The 18,496-nt window shown below is 44.1% G+C and overlaps 1 protein-coding gene across 1 annotated transcript in view; it reads right to left on the bottom strand.

Moving 5' to 3' along the window:
* The window catches only part of mttp (microsomal triglyceride transfer protein), a 50,716-nt gene that overhangs the window by 24,306 nt on the left and 7,914 nt on the right, over positions 1-18,496 (bottom strand). The window contains exons 4-10 of the mRNA XM_052010262.1: positions 11,642-11,749; positions 10,004-10,120; positions 6,963-7,102; positions 5,029-5,179; positions 4,700-4,857; positions 1,205-1,373; positions 156-263 (exon numbers count right to left, since the gene is read on the bottom strand). Coding sequence (XP_051866222.1) covers positions 156-263; positions 1,205-1,373; positions 4,700-4,857; positions 5,029-5,179; positions 6,963-7,102; positions 10,004-10,120; positions 11,642-11,749 — 951 coding nt within the window. The remainder of the gene's footprint in view (positions 1-155; positions 264-1,204; positions 1,374-4,699; positions 4,858-5,028; positions 5,180-6,962; positions 7,103-10,003; positions 10,121-11,641; positions 11,750-18,496) is intronic.

The following is an 18,496-nucleotide window of genomic DNA, read 5'->3' as shown; positions in this document are numbered from 1 at the left end:
GGCCAAACGCGGGCAAATGGGACCAGCTCAAGTAGACAACTTGGTCGGCATGGACGAGTTGGGCGGAAGGGCCTGTTTCCATGCTGTATTACTCTAAGACTCTATAATTCTAAAAAAAAATTCACAGACACACCGGAGTAATTCTCTGTACCCACCGGTAGTTCACACTGTCCTTTCTTGCAGAATTTTCTGACAAGTGCCCCAATGATGATAACAATAGTTTCTCGGATATCGTCACTCCCAATTTTTCCATCAAGTATACCCTGGGATTAAAGGAGAACAAAATACTCTAAGTATTAACAGTGAAAATAGTTACTATACAATATAGACTGCATTAGAACAATGGACACAAGCGCACCAACTTTTAAATGTACAATATTAGAACGATTATTTGTCGAAATGAATTCATGATGTTTATAGCTTCAAGTTTTATTTGGTCGATTAATGCATTAAGCCCCTGCCTCTCAGGTGGTAGTAAAAGGTTCTCCAGCACTTTGTTGGAGAGCCTTTTCAGTGTCCATAGTTATCCCTCTAAGATAGATGACCTGATCATTTTCACATTGCTGTTTGTGGTAGGTTGCTGTCTTGTATACGCCTCCCGACCCACCCATGTGATTGACTAGTACCTGCTCCCGGAACTGATTGAACAAACCACTCAGTTCAAGGGGTATTTGGGAATGTCAATCCATGCCAGCCTTGTATGCGATCATCCACATATCCCATGAAAAGGTGAAGACCCACTTTTTAAAAGTAGAAACTTAATGATTAAAAGCCCTCTGATTTCTAAGATAAGGTGCAAGTAGCTTTAATTCCTAGCTGTTCTTTGGTAACAACAATTATTCAACTAGAATCATGTGGCATGCTTACTGAGGAGAGAGTCCGATTTATTCTACATTTATTTTAATGCTTTGTTATGGGGGCAGAAGTGGGGTGGGGTGGAGTGGGGTGGGCTCATTTCCTGAGCCTACAATATCGAATGCAAAAGCAGGAAAATCAAACTGGTAGATGCTCCCCAACTTTGGTTGGCCATCTGTTCAGAGCCAGAATGTCCAATTGGGCAAAGGACGTAACTCCAGGCACCCACACACCATGAACCTTTGGTATCAAGCGGAAGGCGGTAATTAGAAGGTAAATTTGAAAGAACATTCATGCTGATACATTGACAATCTGACAATAAAGCAATTGTACAACTAAAACTACTAACCATTAAGGCTTTCAGCAACTCTTCTGTGGGATGAGTGGCGAAGCCACAGGCATACAAGAACCTTTCCTGCAGGATGAAGCTGCTGTCATTTCTGAAATCCAGGAATTCCAGCATTGCTTCCAGAGAAGCAGTAGTGTGAGCAGAGGTCACAGCATCAACTAATGGGGGGCTGTAAGAGAAAGACAGGGAAGGAGACAGATGAGTGAAGCTGGTTATAGACCCTCACTAGGAGAGGCGTGTGCAGTAGGTGTTGATAGTGAATCCCCTTTCTGGCAGACCTGATTTTACATCCGATTTGAATGGATCTGAAAGAAAATGAGTGCACTCCCGAGTTATGTGAACAGCCTTTGGTTTGTTGTGGAAACCAAATGCAGACTGGGTGATTACTCTGCAGAACCCCTCCATTCAGTCTGTAAGAGTCAAAGTCAAAGTCAAATTTATTGTCATGTGCACAAGTTCGTGTATGCACAGGTGCAATGAAAAACTTACTTGCAGCAGCATCACAGGCACATTGCATCAGATAATTAGCATTCACAAGAAAAACATAAATTAAACATAAATTAAGCACAATTTTTACAAGAAAGAACAAAAGAAACAAGGTCCATTTTAGTGCAATGTGGTCAAAATGGTCACAGTGTTGCTAAACTCTAGTGATTAGGGTTGTGCAGGTTGGTTCAAAAACTGAATAGTTGAAGGGAAGTAGCTGTCCTTGAACCTGGTGGTGTGGGACTTCAGGCTCCTGTACCTCCAGCCCGATGGCAGCTGTGAGAAGATGGCACGGCCTGGATGGCGGGGATTGTTGATGATGGACGTTGCCTTCCTGAGGCAGCGCCTCCTGTAGATACCACCGATGGTGGGGAGGGATTTGCCTGTGATGTATTGGGCTGAGTCCACTACTCTCTGAGAGTCACGCTGCGCTTCCAGTTATATGTCACTTAAATTCGCCAACCCTCGTCCACTCTTACCCTCCTGCTTACATTGTTCCAACAAAGCCCAATATAAGGAACAGCTCCTTATCCTTCGACTGGGCACAGTTCAGCCTTCTGTACAGAGTGACTTCCACGGTTTCAGATAATCAGCCATTCCAGCCTTGCATCTCATATTTCCAACATTTAATTTTCTTTTCCTGCCATTTCCTCTAGTAATTTTCATATTTCATTCATCTCTTCCCAAACATAGCCTTTGTTGTACACTGCCCTTCACCACACTCTTTCAGCCAACATCACCACTATCTCCGGAGACAGATTAACCACGGAGATCTTTTACAAACCTACTGACTTCCAGTTACCTTTGACTACAACTCTTCCCACCCTGTCACTTGCAAGGATGCCATCCCCCTACTCCCAGTTCCTCCACCTCACCTGTTCCCATGATGAGGCTTTCCATTCCAGGACATCGTCCTCTATTTTCAGTAAACAGGGTTTCCCTTCCACCACCATCAATGCTGCCCTCACCTGTATCTCCTCCATTTCCTGTACGTCTGCCCTCACCCCATCCCCCCCCCCCAACATAACAGGGACACAGGGCTCCCCTTGTCCTCACCTACCACCCAACGAGTCTCCGCATCCAACAGATAATTCTCTGCAACTTCTGCCATCTCCAACAGAATCCCACCACCAGGCACATCTTCCCCTCCCCTCCCCTCCGGTTTCCGCAGGGACCGCTCTCTCCGCGACTCCTTTGTCCACTCGTCCCTCCCCACCGATGACCCTCCCGGCACTTATCCCTGCAACCTCACCAAGTGCTACACCTGCCCCTACACCTCCTCCCTCACCACCATTCAGGGCCCGAGACAGCCCTTCCAGGTGAGGCAGCGCTTCCCCTGTGAGTCCGAGGGTGTCACTTATTGCATCCGGTGCTCCTGGTGCAGCCTCCTCTACATCGGTGAGACCCGACGCAGATTGGGTGACCGCTTCGTCGAGCACCTTCGCTCCGTCCACCGCAGCAGCCGGGACCTCCCGGTGACCAGCCACTTCAATTCCACATCCCACTCCCAGACTGACATGTCTGTCCACGGCCTCCTCTACTGCCACGCTGAGGCCAGACGCAGGTTGGAGGAACAACACCTCATATTCTGCCTTGGGAGTCTCCAACCTGACGGCCTCAACATCGATTTCTCTAACTTCCGGTAACCCCTCCCCCCTCCCCCTTTGTTTTCCCTCATTCCTGTGGCCCCCTCACCCCCCTCTCTTTCCCTTCCCCACCCTCATGACCTGCCCATCTACTCCCCACCTCATTCCCTTTATTCCATGGTCTACAACCCTCTCCTATTGGATTCCTTCTTCTTCAGCCCTTTGCCTCTTCCACCTCCCAGCTTCTCACCTCACACCCTTTCATCCCCCGTCCCCCACCCACCTACCTCCCCCCTCACCTGGACTCACCTGTCACCTGCCTGCGTGCGCTCCTCCCCTCCCCTGACCTTCTTATTCCGGCTTCTGCCCTCTTCCTTTCCAGTCCTGATGAAGGGTCTCGACCCAAACGTCGACTGTCTATATCCCTCCATAGACGTTGTCTGACCTGCTGAGTTCCTCCAGCATTTTGTGTGTGTTTCCACTATTCAAACCATTCAATCTCTCCTGGTCTCCACCTGTCACGGACATTCTCTCTGCCCTCCTCAACACCCACCCTCCTTCTCCACAATTTATACTTGTTTAAATTCTAACTTTCCCCAGTTCTGATGAGTGGTAACTGTTTCTCACTCCACAAACGTTACATAGCCTGCTGACTATTTCCAGACCCCTCTCTGACTACAATCCCAACACCTCTTTACTCCCTGAGTTGAACCCAGTTCTGTTCCATTTTGGATTCAACTCGTCCTTAGCCCAAGGTACAAATCCATTTCCAACAAAATGGGGAATGGGGAAAATGAGAGGCTTCCACAGGGGTTGGAGGGAAAGGGAAAGATGCCTCCAAGCATTACTTTGACCTCAGCATTCACCGATCTTTGATATAGTTTTGAATAACAGCATTTACTGAACAAAAATTGCAATTGCATGCATGTTTGGCCTGGTTCCATGCTACCTTGCAGAAGAGATTATAAAACAAAATCTGTCACAGAGCCAAATAAGTAAGTTTGAGGAAGTGACCAAAAGCTCAGGTTGGATTTAAGGAAAGTTTATAATAAAAATGAGTGGTGAGAAGGTTTAGGGAGGGAACTCCAAAGTTTAGGACTCCTGAAGTTCCAATGCCAATGGAGCAGTGAGTTAAATCATGGATGCAGCTGAAGCCAAACCTGGAATCAGATGATAGAAATGGGTTACAAAAGTAGGAGGGAGGTATGAGGCCTGGAAGGGATTTGAAAACACAATCAGGAACGGACACCTAGAGGAGGCTGCACGACCCTCACACTGATCTGCATGCCAAGGATTTACAATCTGAAACCCCAGTGTGCCAAGTTCTGCGACAGAAGCACAGACTCATAACAATGTGTTTTGTTCTCAAAATAACAGTTAGCATCATGTGCATTAACAAGAGGCAAAAGAATGTACAACTCACAGTCTGCTGTCACTTTCGTTTCTCAGGATTTGCAGGATCTCTTCCTTCTTAGCTTTTCTCAGTACATGAACCAGAGATAAGAATGTCCTGGAGGCAGATGCTTTTGCAAGGTTCTCAGGCTCTAGCTCTTTACGAATCGTCTGCCAGTGTTCAACAAGCTGCAAACACAAAGAGTGATAGTTTGAATGAACCCTTTTAAGGTAGAGCTCTGGGCCAGTAGTATCCTTTTCAAGAGATTTCGGTATGAATTTGATCAGCTGAAAATATTTCTTTGGCCATCTCCTTCCCACACATAACATTCAAGAATTTAAGATATAGGAACTACTTACTGAAGGACATCCTTTGCATCTTGCTTTAACTACTCCAGAGATTAGAGAGGTGGGGGCATATTTGGGATTCACCGAATTAACAATGCTGCTAATCTGATCGCCTTGGATTTCTTTAGGTCCAGCTTCTGTCGTCAGAAACTCCAACTTCTGTCTAAAAGAGGAAAGAAATGGTGTTACTGCAGGTATGCCTGCAGTGCATTCTGACTGCAGTTTGGGAATGAAATTGCATTACTGCAATAAAAAGAATGCCAGAAACACTCATTGTGTCAGGTAGCAACTGTGATGCAAGAAACAGAGAAATCTTAGACAGCTCTCAGCTGCTGCCTGGTCTGATGAGTATTTTTTATTTCAGATTTCCATCTCTGCTTGTTTCTGTTTTACGATCATCATGGCTGTAATGTTTGACAAGCACCTTCAATTTTCCATTCTTTCAATGTGTAAAAATGACTTATAAATGACTCTTCTTTATTTACCCCAAGTAAGAGCATTGCAATGGTCAGAAATGCCTACCAATCTTGTACGATCAGATGGACTCTTGACCTCACAATCTTCCTCATTATGGCCTTGCACATTATTATCTACCTGCACTGCACTTTCTCTGTAACTGTAACAGTATATTCTGCATTCTGTTATTGCTTTTCCTTTGTACTACCTCGATGTACTGTTGTGACAAAATGGTCTGTAAGGATAGCATGCAAAACAGAGTTTTTCACTGTATCTTGGTACATTCACATCCAAATCATTCATATAAACGATTTGGGTGTGAAAGTACAAGACACGGTTAGTAAGTTTGTGGATGATACTAAAATAGGCTTTGTTGTAAATAGTGTAGAAAGTTATGAGGAATTACAAGGGGAACTTGATCAGCTGGGTATGTGAGCTGAGGATTGGCAAGTGGCTTTCAACCCAGATAAATGTGAGGTATTGCATTTTGGGAGATCAAACCAGGGTAGGGCTTATTCAGTGAATGGGAGAGCCCCGGGGAGTGTTATAGAACAGAGGGACCTAGGAGTGCAAGTGCATAGTTCACTGAAAGTGGCATCACAGTTAAACAGAGTAGTGAAGAAGGCATTTGGCACGCTAGCCTTCATCAGTCGGGAACTGAGTATAAGAGTTGGGAAGTTATGTTGCAGTTATATAAGACATTGGTGAGGCCGCACTTGGAGTACTGTGTACAGCTTTGGTCACTCTATTACAGGAAAGACATTATCAAACTAGAAAGAGTGCAGAAAATATTTACCAGGATGTTGCCTGGACTTGGGGGCCTGAATTACAAGGAGACTAGGACTTTATTCCGTGGAACGTAGGAGATTGAGGGGTGACCTGATCGAGGTGTATAAGATCATGAGGGGCATAGATGGGTTGAATGCACACAGTCTTTTCCCAGGGAGAGGGTGCTAAAAACAAGAGAGCATAGGATTAAGATCAGAGGCGAGAGATTTAAGAGGGACATCAGGGGCAGCTTCTTCACACAGAGGGTGGTGTGTATTTGGAATGAGCTACCAGAAATATTGGTTGAGGTGCGCACATTAGCAACGTTTAAAAGTCCATGGATAGGAGAGGTTTAGAGGACTATGGGCCAAACGTGGGCAGATGGGACTAGCTCGCTGGGAAACACAGTCGGCATGGACGAGTTGGGCTGAAGGGCCTGTTTCCATGCTGTATGACTCTATGACTCTATGTGACAATAATAAACCAATTTACCAATCAATACCACTTACAGCTTTACAAAACTTTTATGGTATATGAACCTAAATTCTGACATATAGTAAACAACAATAGTGATAACTCTTCAGAAGCCACTGCATTGAGTGTAAAGCTCTTTGGAACATCCCATGATCATGGAAGAGGCTACAGAAATTCAAGCCTTTCCCTTTTTCATTTGCTATTTTTAGTCTCAATTCTCTGTCCAAATATTAACATGGTGTGCTTACATTGATATAATTTTGGCTGCAAGTTCTTGTCGTAGATTGAGAGATATCAGGTGATGCTCCTCAGATAATACTGAATGAATTAAATTCTTCTCCAATACATAAATGCTTACTGATAGTGATGTTGTATTAACTCCTAATACCTGGAAAACAAAATCAGAGCAGCATTAAAATACATGCAGTAAAAAATTTGCAAGCTCTTGACCTCGAGGGTAGCTCTTCAGATTATTGTCAAAGGTTGCAATTTTAAAATAACCATGTAATAGTTCCCCAGAAGTCATCGGTATTAATTAGCCAGAAATGCACTAAGTGCACTTAGATAAGAATACAATTTCTTTCCCACACTCAAACCCACACATACACAAAGTCCTACGCCCACACACAGAAGACAGATCCTCAATAGCACTTAGCTTTTGCCCTACTCCTCCAACTTTCAAACATGCACCATTCCTTTTCACAGCCAAGGTCACCTCAACAATTATCTGCCTGGGCACATACAGATAACTCCACTTTTATCTGCAATTAGTTTTTCCAGTGTTTGATATAATTTTCCTTTCATTTCTTTGAAAACATGAAATATTTCATAAAATCAGGATTAGACAGCACCAAAGGAAGACACCTGACGTGTTGTGCATCTGCCCACTCCTGAAGAGACCTCTCCGATTCTCCTTTTCCCTACCTCACGGCCACTTCAGACAAGTCCAGATGAAGGGTCTTGACCCAAAATGTCGACTGTTTGTTCCCCTCCATAGATGCTGCCTGACCTGCTGAGTTCCTCCAGCGTTTTGTGTGTGTCATTTCAGATATTCACTCAGTTCCTTTTTAAGTTTTTATTGAACCTTTCCTCCAGTGTCCTTTCAAGCGGCGCATCACAAATTACAACAACTCTACCTTAAAAAATGTATCTTTTACCCTCCGGTTCTTTACCAATGACCTTAAATCTACACTCTCCAGTTAGTGACCACCTCCACTGGAAACAGTATCTCCTTATTCACAATACAAAAACTTCTAAGAACTTTGAATCCTCTATTTAATCTCCCCTTTTCCTTCATTGATCCAAGGATAAACATCTAGCTTCTTGCTTTTATTCTTTCACAATACCTCTCGGTGTCTTCCTTGACTTGTGGGCATTTGCAGGATTACAACCTGGCAAGAATATGTTGCAAGGTCTACAAGAGTTCATGGACCTGAAGGGATAAGTTTTTACGGCTGGTGCCAGCTGTTGGGAAAGAATGAATTGAATGGGGCTCTTTTCCCTTAAATAAATTATAAGAGATAACCTGATAGAAAGCTTTAAAATTACAGGAAAGTTCAATAGGGCAGAAGTAGAGAAGATGTGTCCAAATGTGGGGAGGACAAAACTGAAGACATAAGTTTAAGATAACTCCATACATTTGCAATGTTGCATTTCGGAAGGACAAATCAAGGGAGGACATACACAGTAAATGGTAGGGCACTGAGGAGTGCGGAGGAACAAAGGGATCTGGGAGTTCAGGTACATAATTCCTTGAAAGTAGAGTCACAGGTAGACAAGGTCGTAAAATTTAGAATATTGTGTGCAGCTCTGGTCGCCGAGCTACAGGAAGGATGTCAGTAAGATTGAAAGAGTGCAGAGGAGATTTACAAGAATGTTGCCGGGTCTTCAGGAGCTGAGTTATAAGGAAAGATTGAGCATGTTAGGACTTTATTCCTTGGAGTGGAGAAGAATGAGGGGAGATATGATAGAGGTTTATAAAACGATGAGGGGCATAGACAGGGTTAATGCAAGTAGGCTCTTTCCACCTAGATTAGGAGAGATAAGTATAAGAGGACATGGCTGTAGGGTGAAGGGGGAAAGGTTTAGGGGGAACATTAGAGGGAACTTCTTCACTCAAAGAGTGGTGGGAGTGTGGAATGGGCTGCCATCTGATGTGGTAAATGCGGGCTTGCTCTTAACTTTTAAGAGTAAATTGGATAGATACATGGACGAGAGAGGTCTGGAGGGGTATGGGCTGGGGGCAGGTAAATGGGACTAGCGGAATAATGTTTTGGCACAGACTAGAAGGGCCGAATGGCCTGTTTTCTGTGCTGTAGTTTTCTATGGTTTCTATAACCATCAACTATTCCAACCAACTTCTACAGATGCACTGTTGAAAGTATCCTGACTGGTTGTATCACAGCCTAGTAGGGCAATTCCAATGCACAGCCATGCAAGAGGTCGCAGAGAGTAGCGGACACAGCCCGGTCCATCACAGGCACAGTCCTCCCCACTATTCACAGCATCTATAGGAGGTACTGCCTCAAAAAGGCAGCATCTATCATCAAGGATCCCCACCATCTGGGTCATGCCCGCTTCTTGCTGCCACTGTCAGGCAGGAGGTACAGAAGCTTGAAGTCCCACACCACCAGGTTCAGGAACAGCTACTTCCCTTCAACCATTTGGTTCTTGAACTGACCTGCACAACCCTAACCCTACCTCAGCAACGGAACACTACGGACCACCTCTTGCACTACTGTGAACTTGGTTTTGATTTTGTTTTGCACTAAGGTCTTGCTTTTACACAATCTTTTATTTTCACTGTATGGTATAATTTTATGTATAATTTATGTATAACTTATGTTCTGTGTGTTGTCTGTACCTATGTGCCTGTGATGCTGCTGCAAGCAAGCTTTTCAATGTACCTGTACCTCACCGTACTTGCACACATGACAATAAACTCAACTTCATTAATAAGTCAAACAATGAATTCAAGAGAATTGTCTTTACCTGAAAATGGTGAAACTTGGACCTGCTAGCTCAAAGAGTTGTTAAGAAAATACCATGGATGTGTTTAAGGGGAAACTGGATAAATTCAGGAGGCAGAAAGGAACAGAAAGGTCTGCTGATGCAGTGAGATGAGCTGCAGTGAGAATGAGAATGAGAATGACCATGAGAGAGATGTGCAGAACATCTGCCCTGTGTTCTGTTTGACACCATTTTATGTAAATCATCCCACGTCGACCAGTGTGTTATATTTAGATATCAAATCAGAAGCCCAGCAGATAGATCTGCTGTTGACACTGACCTTGCTGTGACTGGTGAATCCTCGCTGTGCCACCTTGCAGCTGTCCAGTTTCTTCACTTTGGTTACCTGGCTGTGACGTACCTGGTAATTAACCTTGCACTTCCCGGAGACGTCAACCTAGTGGTCGCGAGAGGAAGAGTGAGCAGAATCAGATGTACTGAAATGTGGATGGCAGAGAAACAAGAGGGAAACGGAGAACCTGAGGGAAAATGAGTAGATGATTTTTTTTTGAAAAAGTGCAAGCAATTTAGAGACCAAACGAAGAGGTGCTTCCACACAGGATATGTCCACTATAGTTGGCCATATTCCTTGAGGTTTCATCACGAGTTCCTGTCTCTCAACAACCCAGTCCGGACTCCACATGTACATTCCCAGTATGATATCTACTTGTAGCCAATCAGAAAGTGAACAGATCTCCATTAAAGTCAATGGAATTGAGTTGTGGAAACAGAACGCAATTGGCAACTGCTCTACGTATCTGTTGAGTGATAGGGGATGAATTTGTCCACCACCTCCCGCCGCCCACCCGCCCCCCCCCCCCTTCCCTACCCCCTTTTCTCTTTCTATACCTGATTTGGCATTGATCTCCCATTCTGATTCATCTACTAACCATCCTAATATTTATCCCTCAATCCCTTTGCCCAATTGCTTAAACAACCCTGTTACTACTGTGCCATTATCAGCATGTGTATTCTGTCAATTCAGAGCAAAGATTTAGGGCAAGTCTAATCAGTGGCAGATACAGTTAGATGCCACAGCAAAATCAGACCAGTTTTTCTTGGAATACAGGAATTGCATTTTGGAAGATCAGGGATAGGAACCATGGTAGAAGGATTTCACCAGAATTTCATCCGTATCTTCCAGAGTTTCCATACTATTTATAACTGATGGTGCAAAGTCACAAATTCTGTTCCTACTAAGGTATTGTGGCATCACAAAGCACGACAGCATTGAAATAATGGCTCCTGTCCAATTACAGAAAGTGTTATTAAGAAAACATTTCACTGTCAGTCATTTGACAGGACAACTGTCTCTGTGCACAAGACTGACCTCCCTGTCTAGCTGTCTTGTTCAGTTCGATCCTGAACTAAACGAGTTAACTCCAGAGGCACAGATTCAGTAGTTAATTTTAATTTTATAGCTACAATGGCAGTATCATTATGTTACTAGGCTTGTAACCCTGAAGCCTGGAAATCAGAACTCAGATCCCATTGTAACTAATTGTTTAAGTTCAGTTACCTATCTAAATAAACCTGGAATATAATAAAAATAGTTTTAGTAATAATGACCATGAAAATACCAAACCAGCAAATAAAAAGCCACCTGATACTCTTTGGAAAAAGAAAATTTCCATCCTTAACACAACGTGATTGACTTTAACTGTCCTCAGCAATTTTCCAAGTTACTTGGGAGTGTCCACAGATAGAGGTTGTTGAAGAACACAGCCCACCTCCACTCGTCCAATTTCCTGGGGAATAAATTCTGCCGTGCCAGCAATGCCCACTTCTTGCACTTAAACTCAATGAAATCATCGGAAAGAGAACAGCAAATTTTAATAAACTATACAGTTAAGATTTCCTCTCCTCTACCCCCACTCACAACTCTGAGGATATAGAGAACATTACATCAAATGTTTACCTCGTTAACACTTGTGGATCTGAGTTGAACTTGGAACAAGCTGGTCAGGCCTCTTTTGATATTCTGAAATACCACCGGCTCATTTGAAAATGAGTAAAATGTCTTCACCTGGAGAATGGAAAATTAAAAAGCAGGTAACCCATGGTTACAGCTGGATTTCACCTTCAAGAATCATCCAACAAAGGCCCATTTATATTAGTAACAACATCTCACATCACTTCACTGAAATGTTAACAAAACAAAAATTGACACAGAGCCAACATAAGGAGATACTCAGAGAGGTGATCATAAATTTGATTTCAAAAAGGTTTTAAAGAGCATCTTAAAGAAAGGAAAGAAAGGTTAGGGATGGGAATTGCAGAGCTCCAGGGCTAGGAAGTCGAAACCGTGGCTGCTAATGGTGAGGAGTGAAAACTGGGGATGGTCAAGGTGCCACGTTTGGAAGAGTGCAGAAATCTCAGAGTTTTGTCTGGCTGGAGGAGATTAAGACAAGAGGAGGGGCCAAAGCTATGCAATGATTTGAAAATGACAATAATAATTTTAAAGCTGGTGCTTCTGGACCAAAAGTTCAGGTCTCCAAGCACCGGGGGGGGGGGGGGGGGCGGGGTGATGGGTGAACGAGTCTTGGTGCAAATTAGGCCAGGCACACTGGAATTTTGGATGCCTTCATTCTTAAGTGAGGGATGTTTGCTGAGACTCTGATGGAATACTCTAGAAACAATAAGGGCATGAATCCTGGCCTCTGGGCTGCAATGAATTCAAAAAGTTAAGAACATCCTAGATACACAATCCTCCCACCAATTCCGTCCCCACAAGCCCCAGGAAAGGCTGGGATCTGGGTATATTCAGGTGGGAGCTTCTTCCAATGAATTCTGATTGGAATTAAGGTGGGAGTTTGCCAGAAGGAGAGACCACCATACACAGGGGTGTTTTCTTCTTTGGATGTGACAAATGATGAGTGTAATGTCGCAGATACATCTATCAATTTTCCTTTACAACTGGTACTACCAAGACATAGAGGTAGCATAGTGACGCAAGTAGAAAGGGCTGCTGCTTCACAGCTCCAGCAACCTGGGTTCAATCCTGACCTCCAGCGCTGTCCATGTGGGGTTTGCATGTTCTCCCTGTGGCTGTATGTGTTTCCTCTGAGTGTTCCAGCTTCCTCCTGTCTCCCAAAGACATAGTAGGTTAAAGGGCCACAATAAATTGCCCCAGATATGGTAGGTGGTAGTTGATGGGACTGTGGGGAGAATAGGTCACAAGGAAAATTAGCAGGAGAATAGGATTGCTCTGTGACTCACCAGAGATGTAATGGGTGGAACGGCCTCCTTCTATGTCGTAAGAAAATATGGAAGAAAGACACCTGTCCTTTGAACTTCCACGTTAGCCTACCCGCTATTAGCATGCTCTGGAAGCCAAGACTTTGAACTTTAACCAACAATTCACTTGAACCTTATTCAGCGTGTAATTAACACCTTATCAGGCATTGCACCACTGAGTTAGAGTGCACCATCCCAGTGCTGAGTTAGCATTCCTGCAAAGCAATGGTTTGGTAAAACTCATTTCCAAAGCAGCCTTGGAGTTCCACTCATTACAGATGGCACAACTATCCTGAAAACTATTGCAGAATCATTTACAATTCAAAACGAATTTACAATGCAGAGGAACATAAGAAACTTGAGTAGGAATCGGTCCTGCATCCCCTTGAATATGTGTGTCTGTCAAGCAGCTCTTCTCTGCTTTATGTGTTACAGCCTCACTGGTTTATTCCAAATCAAGACGTTCCTCCATGGAATCTGCCTACACCTCGCTGCCTCTGTAAAGCAGCCAACATAATCAAAGACCCCTCCCACCCCAGACATTCTCTCTTCTCCCCCCTCCCATCGGGCAGAAGATACAAAAGCCTCAAAGCACGTACCACCAGGCTCAAGGACAGCTTCTATCCCGCTGGTATAAGACTTTTGAACGGTTCCCTAGTACGATAAGGTGGACTCTTGACCTCACAATCTACTTTGTTATGACTTGGCACCTTACTGTCTACCTGCACTGCACTTTGTCTGTAACTGTAACAATTTATTCTGCATTCTGTTATTGTTTACCCTTGTTCTACCTCAATGCACTGATGTGATGAAATGATCTGTATGGATGGCATGCAAAACAAAGTTTTTCGATGTACGTTGGTACATGTTGAGTGAGATAGGGTGAGTCAGCTAGGGCTTTTCTCTATGGAGAGAAGGAGGGTGACTTGATAAAGGTGTACAAGATGATAAGAGGTATAGGTCGAGTGGACAGTCAGAGACTTTTTTCTGGGCTAACACGAGGGGACGTAATTTTAAGGTGATTGGAGGAAGGTATAAGGGGGATGTCAGGGGTAAGTTTTATACACAGAGAGTGGTGGGTGCGTGGAACGCACTGCCAACAGAGGTTGTGAGGGCAGATACATTAGGGACATTTAAGAGACTCTTAGATAGTTACATGAAAGATAGAGAAATGGAGGGCTGTGTGGGAGGGAAGGGTTAGATAGATCTTAGAGCAGGATAAAATGTCGGCACAACATTGTGGGCCGAAGGGCCTGTACTGTGCTGTAATGTTCTATGTTCTATGTTCCATGTGACAATAATAAACCAATTTACCAGTTTATTCGTTCAGCCATTAAATGAGATCACAAGTGAGGCTGTTACCTTGCCTGCAGCCCTGTCAAATACCCTAGCACCAGCATCAAGCAGTTTCACCTTGCTGCGGTTTATGCATGAAGCCAATTTGAATCTGGAGTCATGGGGCTGGGGTAAATGTCCTTGGATGAGGAAGCCTAGATTGGTCAGTTCCAACCTTGACTCCACTCTTGATTAACTTAATGGCAAAACTGAAAGTTTTACTCCAGTGTTAATCAGGTTGCCAACTCTGGTTGGTCACATTCCTGAAGCTTTCATCGGGGGTATGGCAGCAGAATGACTGAAATAACCAGACAAGCGTTGATCATTGGTTGGGAGACACTAGTTCAAATTGCATCAAAACTACTGGAGAATTTAACTCCAATTTAACAAATCTGCAATAAGAAGCTAAAATTATTAATGGTGACTATAAAACTGCTGAATTGTCATAAAAAAGCCTGGTTCACTGAAATCCTTCAGGGAAGGAAATGTGCTATCTCTACCCACTCAGGACTATAGGTGACTCTACACACATTCATGTGGCTGACACTTAACTGCCTCTTCGGTTCAGGGGCAACTAAGGGTGGACAAAAGATGTGGACATTACCGGCAACTGCCACTCTGGTGTACAAATAAACAAAGCCCCATTGCCCCACCACACCATTGGTCATCTGACATGTTCTCCCGCTCAAAACTCCACCTTCCCATGCCAACTGAGAAGTGAACAGAATCTTCATTACCTGATTGATTCAGGCAAATGGCCCCATCCTACAGCTCTGTTGTTAATATTGTAAGTGATGCAAAAGCGTGTAGCATACAAAAAAAAGCAAAGGATTTTTTTAACCAATTGAAACAGTGCCCTAGGGATAAAGTTTCAACACCAGAGGATCCAGGGTGATGCTGGAGACATGGCATCACTGCATACTGAAAAACATGGGCTAATGCACAGGAAACAACCTTTAACACCACCGGTAAATGTACAGCTCATGCTTTACTGGCCGTGACAGTAAACCTTCGAGTGAACTTTGAATACATGTGTCTGCCAAATCCCCTGCAAACTGTCAGCTTTTCTTTGCTTCATGTGTCACAGCCTCATTGGTTTATTCCACATTGAGACATTACTGCCTCAACTCTCTGATCAGATTGGTGATGTAATGACCAGGAGATCAAGGTACTACTGCTTACCTAACAACAGTAAACAGTTCACTGCTGACAGATTTCTTTTGAAACTGTTAAGAATTGATTCAGCATATCCATGAGATCGTGGCATAGAAAAAAGGACAGATATTTGATCCACTACAGCCCGTTCACCCAGACAAGCAGCCTACATCATCTCCTGTAGCATTATCCACTTAACTCTTTTGTAACTCAGTGGTTTGTACATCTACTCTCCCTTTGAGTCTATTCCAAGTTTTGATCACTCCAGACATCCTGAAGTTCTTCCTGACTTCTGGATTAAACTCTCCCTTTTTCGCTCTAAATTATGTCCTCTTCTAGTATTGAGGGCTTTGTGGCCAAGTTTGCGAATGATACAAAGATAGGTGGAGGGGCAGGTAGTGTTGGGGAAGCAGGGAGTCTGCAGAAGGACTTGGACAGGTTGGGAGAATGGGCAAAGAAGTAGCAAATGGAATACAGCGTAGGGAAGTGTACGGTCATGCACTTTGGTAGAAGGAATAAAGGCATAGACTATCTTCTAAATGGAGAGTGAATTCAGAAATCAGAGGTGCAAAGGGACTTGGGAATCCTAGTGCAGGATCCCCTAAAGGTAAACTTGCAGGCTGAGTTGGCAGTAAGGAAGGCAAATGCAATGTTAGCATTCATTTCAAGAGGACTAGAACATAAAAGCAAGGATGTAATGCTGAGGCTTTATAAGGCATTGGTCAGACCACATTGTGAGCAGTTTTGGGCCCCATATCTAAGGAAGGATGTGCTGGCATTGGAGAGGGTCCAGAGGAGGTTTACAGAAATGATCCCGGGAACAAAAGGGTTAACGTATGAGGAGCATTTGATGGCTCTGGGCCTGTACTCACTGGAGTTTAGAAGGATGAGGGGGGATCTCATTGAAACCTACCGAATACTGAAAGGCCTGGATAGAGTGGACGTGGAGAGGATGTTTCCAGTAGTGGGAGAGTCTAGGACCAGAGGGCACAGTCTCAGAATAAAAGGATGTCCCTTTAGGACAGAGATGAGGAGGAATTTCTTTAGCCAGAGGGTGGTGAATCTGTGGAATTCATTGCCACAGACGGCTGTGGAGGCCAAGTCATTGGGTGTATTTAAAGCGGAGGTTGATAGGTTCTTGATTAGTAAGAGCATCAAAGGTTACAGGGAGAAGGCAGGAGAATGGGGTTGAGAGGGAAAAATAAATCAGCCATGATCGAATGGCAGAGCAGACTCGATGGGTCGAATGGCCTAATTCTGCTCCTATGTCTTATGGCGTCCTAGCAGATGCATTCTATATTCCAAGGAATAACATGAAATGTCTGACCTATATTGTTTCATGCTTTGAATAATTCTGTAAGGTTTCCCTGCCTCCTTCACAGATCTTCAAGACTTCTCAGTCCCAACAGCTGCTGCCCCACATTAAGTTTTCTGGGCATACTAAATTCAAAACTGTTCACACTAACTTGCCCCTTGGCATGAAATTTAAAGGAAAAAGACCCTCATTTTGATGATACATTTCACAACCTCAGTTAATTCCCAAAATTCTCTCACAGAATATACAGAAGAGAAGGATGGCAGAGAGGCACTGTTGTTAGTATAGATGCCTCACAGGTTCAGTGACCTGGGTTCGATTCTGACCTCCAGCACTGTCTGTACGGAGTTTGCACATTCTCCCCGCGAATGTATAGGTTTCCTTCAGGTGCTTTGGATTCCACCAGCCTCCCAAAGGTGTGTTGGTTGTTACTGTACACAGTCCAAAGGGTAGTAGGAGGATGGGGGTTAGGGTAGGAAGGAGGGGGAATGGGGCATTCATGTGAAAGAATAGTTTACAGGGATCGGGATTTATGGGACTGGAGTCAGAGAAAGATACGGCACGGTATACAGCCCTACGACCCATCAAGTCCTCACTGAGCATCAAGCACCCATATTTACATTAATCCTACCCTAACCCATTTTATTCCTCCACATTCCCAACAACTTTTACCCCCCCCCCCCCCACCTTAAATTTCACCACTCACCTACAATCTAAGGGAAATTTACAGTGGACGCTGAACATACCAACTCAGACGTCTTTGGACATGGGAGGTAACCAGATTACCCAGTGGGAACCCATGTGGCCACAGGGAGAATGTGCATACTCCACATGGACAGCACGAGAGGTCAGGATTGAGCTCAGACCACAACTGCACTAGCTGCACCAGTATGCCATCCCCAACTCAGGATTGCTCTGGGATCTGGCACGGATGATGGGCATGCCCATGACTCCTCTACGTCGCAGAGAATACAAGAACATGATAAGCGGAAGGCTATTCAACCCATGGAATCTGGGCCAGGTCTCTCAGCAAGCAATCCATTTGTCCTGCTCTCTGCTCTTTCTCCATAGCCCTCTACATTTTCTCCTTCAACTATTTATCTAATTAGTTCTGGAAGCTCATGATTTTAGAGCCAATTAAGTACTTTACAAATGTCACTGATGTAATGTGGAAAACATGGCACCCAACTTGTACACAACAAGTTCTCACAAAGTGCAATACGGTAATGAACAGATGAGGATTGGCAAGGAGTCTCTTGGTCTTTGAGAGTACCACAAGGTTTTTACCCACCCATGAAAGTAAATGGTTTAATGTCTCCCTCAGTTACTACCAGTCTAGATTTCTGTGCTCAAGCCCCTGAAGCAGGACTTGACTCTCCTCTAACTCAGAGGAGAGGGTAAAAGGAGAAATCACTTTGCTGAACTCTGACCTACTACTAAATATACACTGATATCCAGTTTCTTAACAATGCTTTTCATTCACCTCCTGTTAGTCTAACCATTATACATCATAACAAGATGTTATTTGGTGTAAGTTACTCATGAATTGATAGCACGTAACAGAGTCCCACAGTGTGGAAACAGGCCATTTGGGACACTACCTCCACGTGGACCAGTGGGTACCCATTCACATTAATCCCATCTTCCAGCTCTTGGCCCGTAGTCTTCTATACCTGGATGATTCAAGTGCTTGTGTAGACATTTCTTAAATGCTGTCAGTGACTATGCTTC

Source organism: Pristis pectinata, chromosome 2, assembly GCF_009764475.1.
Source record: "Pristis pectinata isolate sPriPec2 chromosome 2, sPriPec2.1.pri, whole genome shotgun sequence".
In the NCBI taxonomy this organism is placed as follows: Eukaryota; Metazoa; Chordata; class Chondrichthyes; order Rhinopristiformes; family Pristidae; genus Pristis; species Pristis pectinata.
The sequence above is the reverse complement of the archived record's forward strand: the minus strand, read 5'-3'. Positions and strand labels throughout refer to the sequence as shown.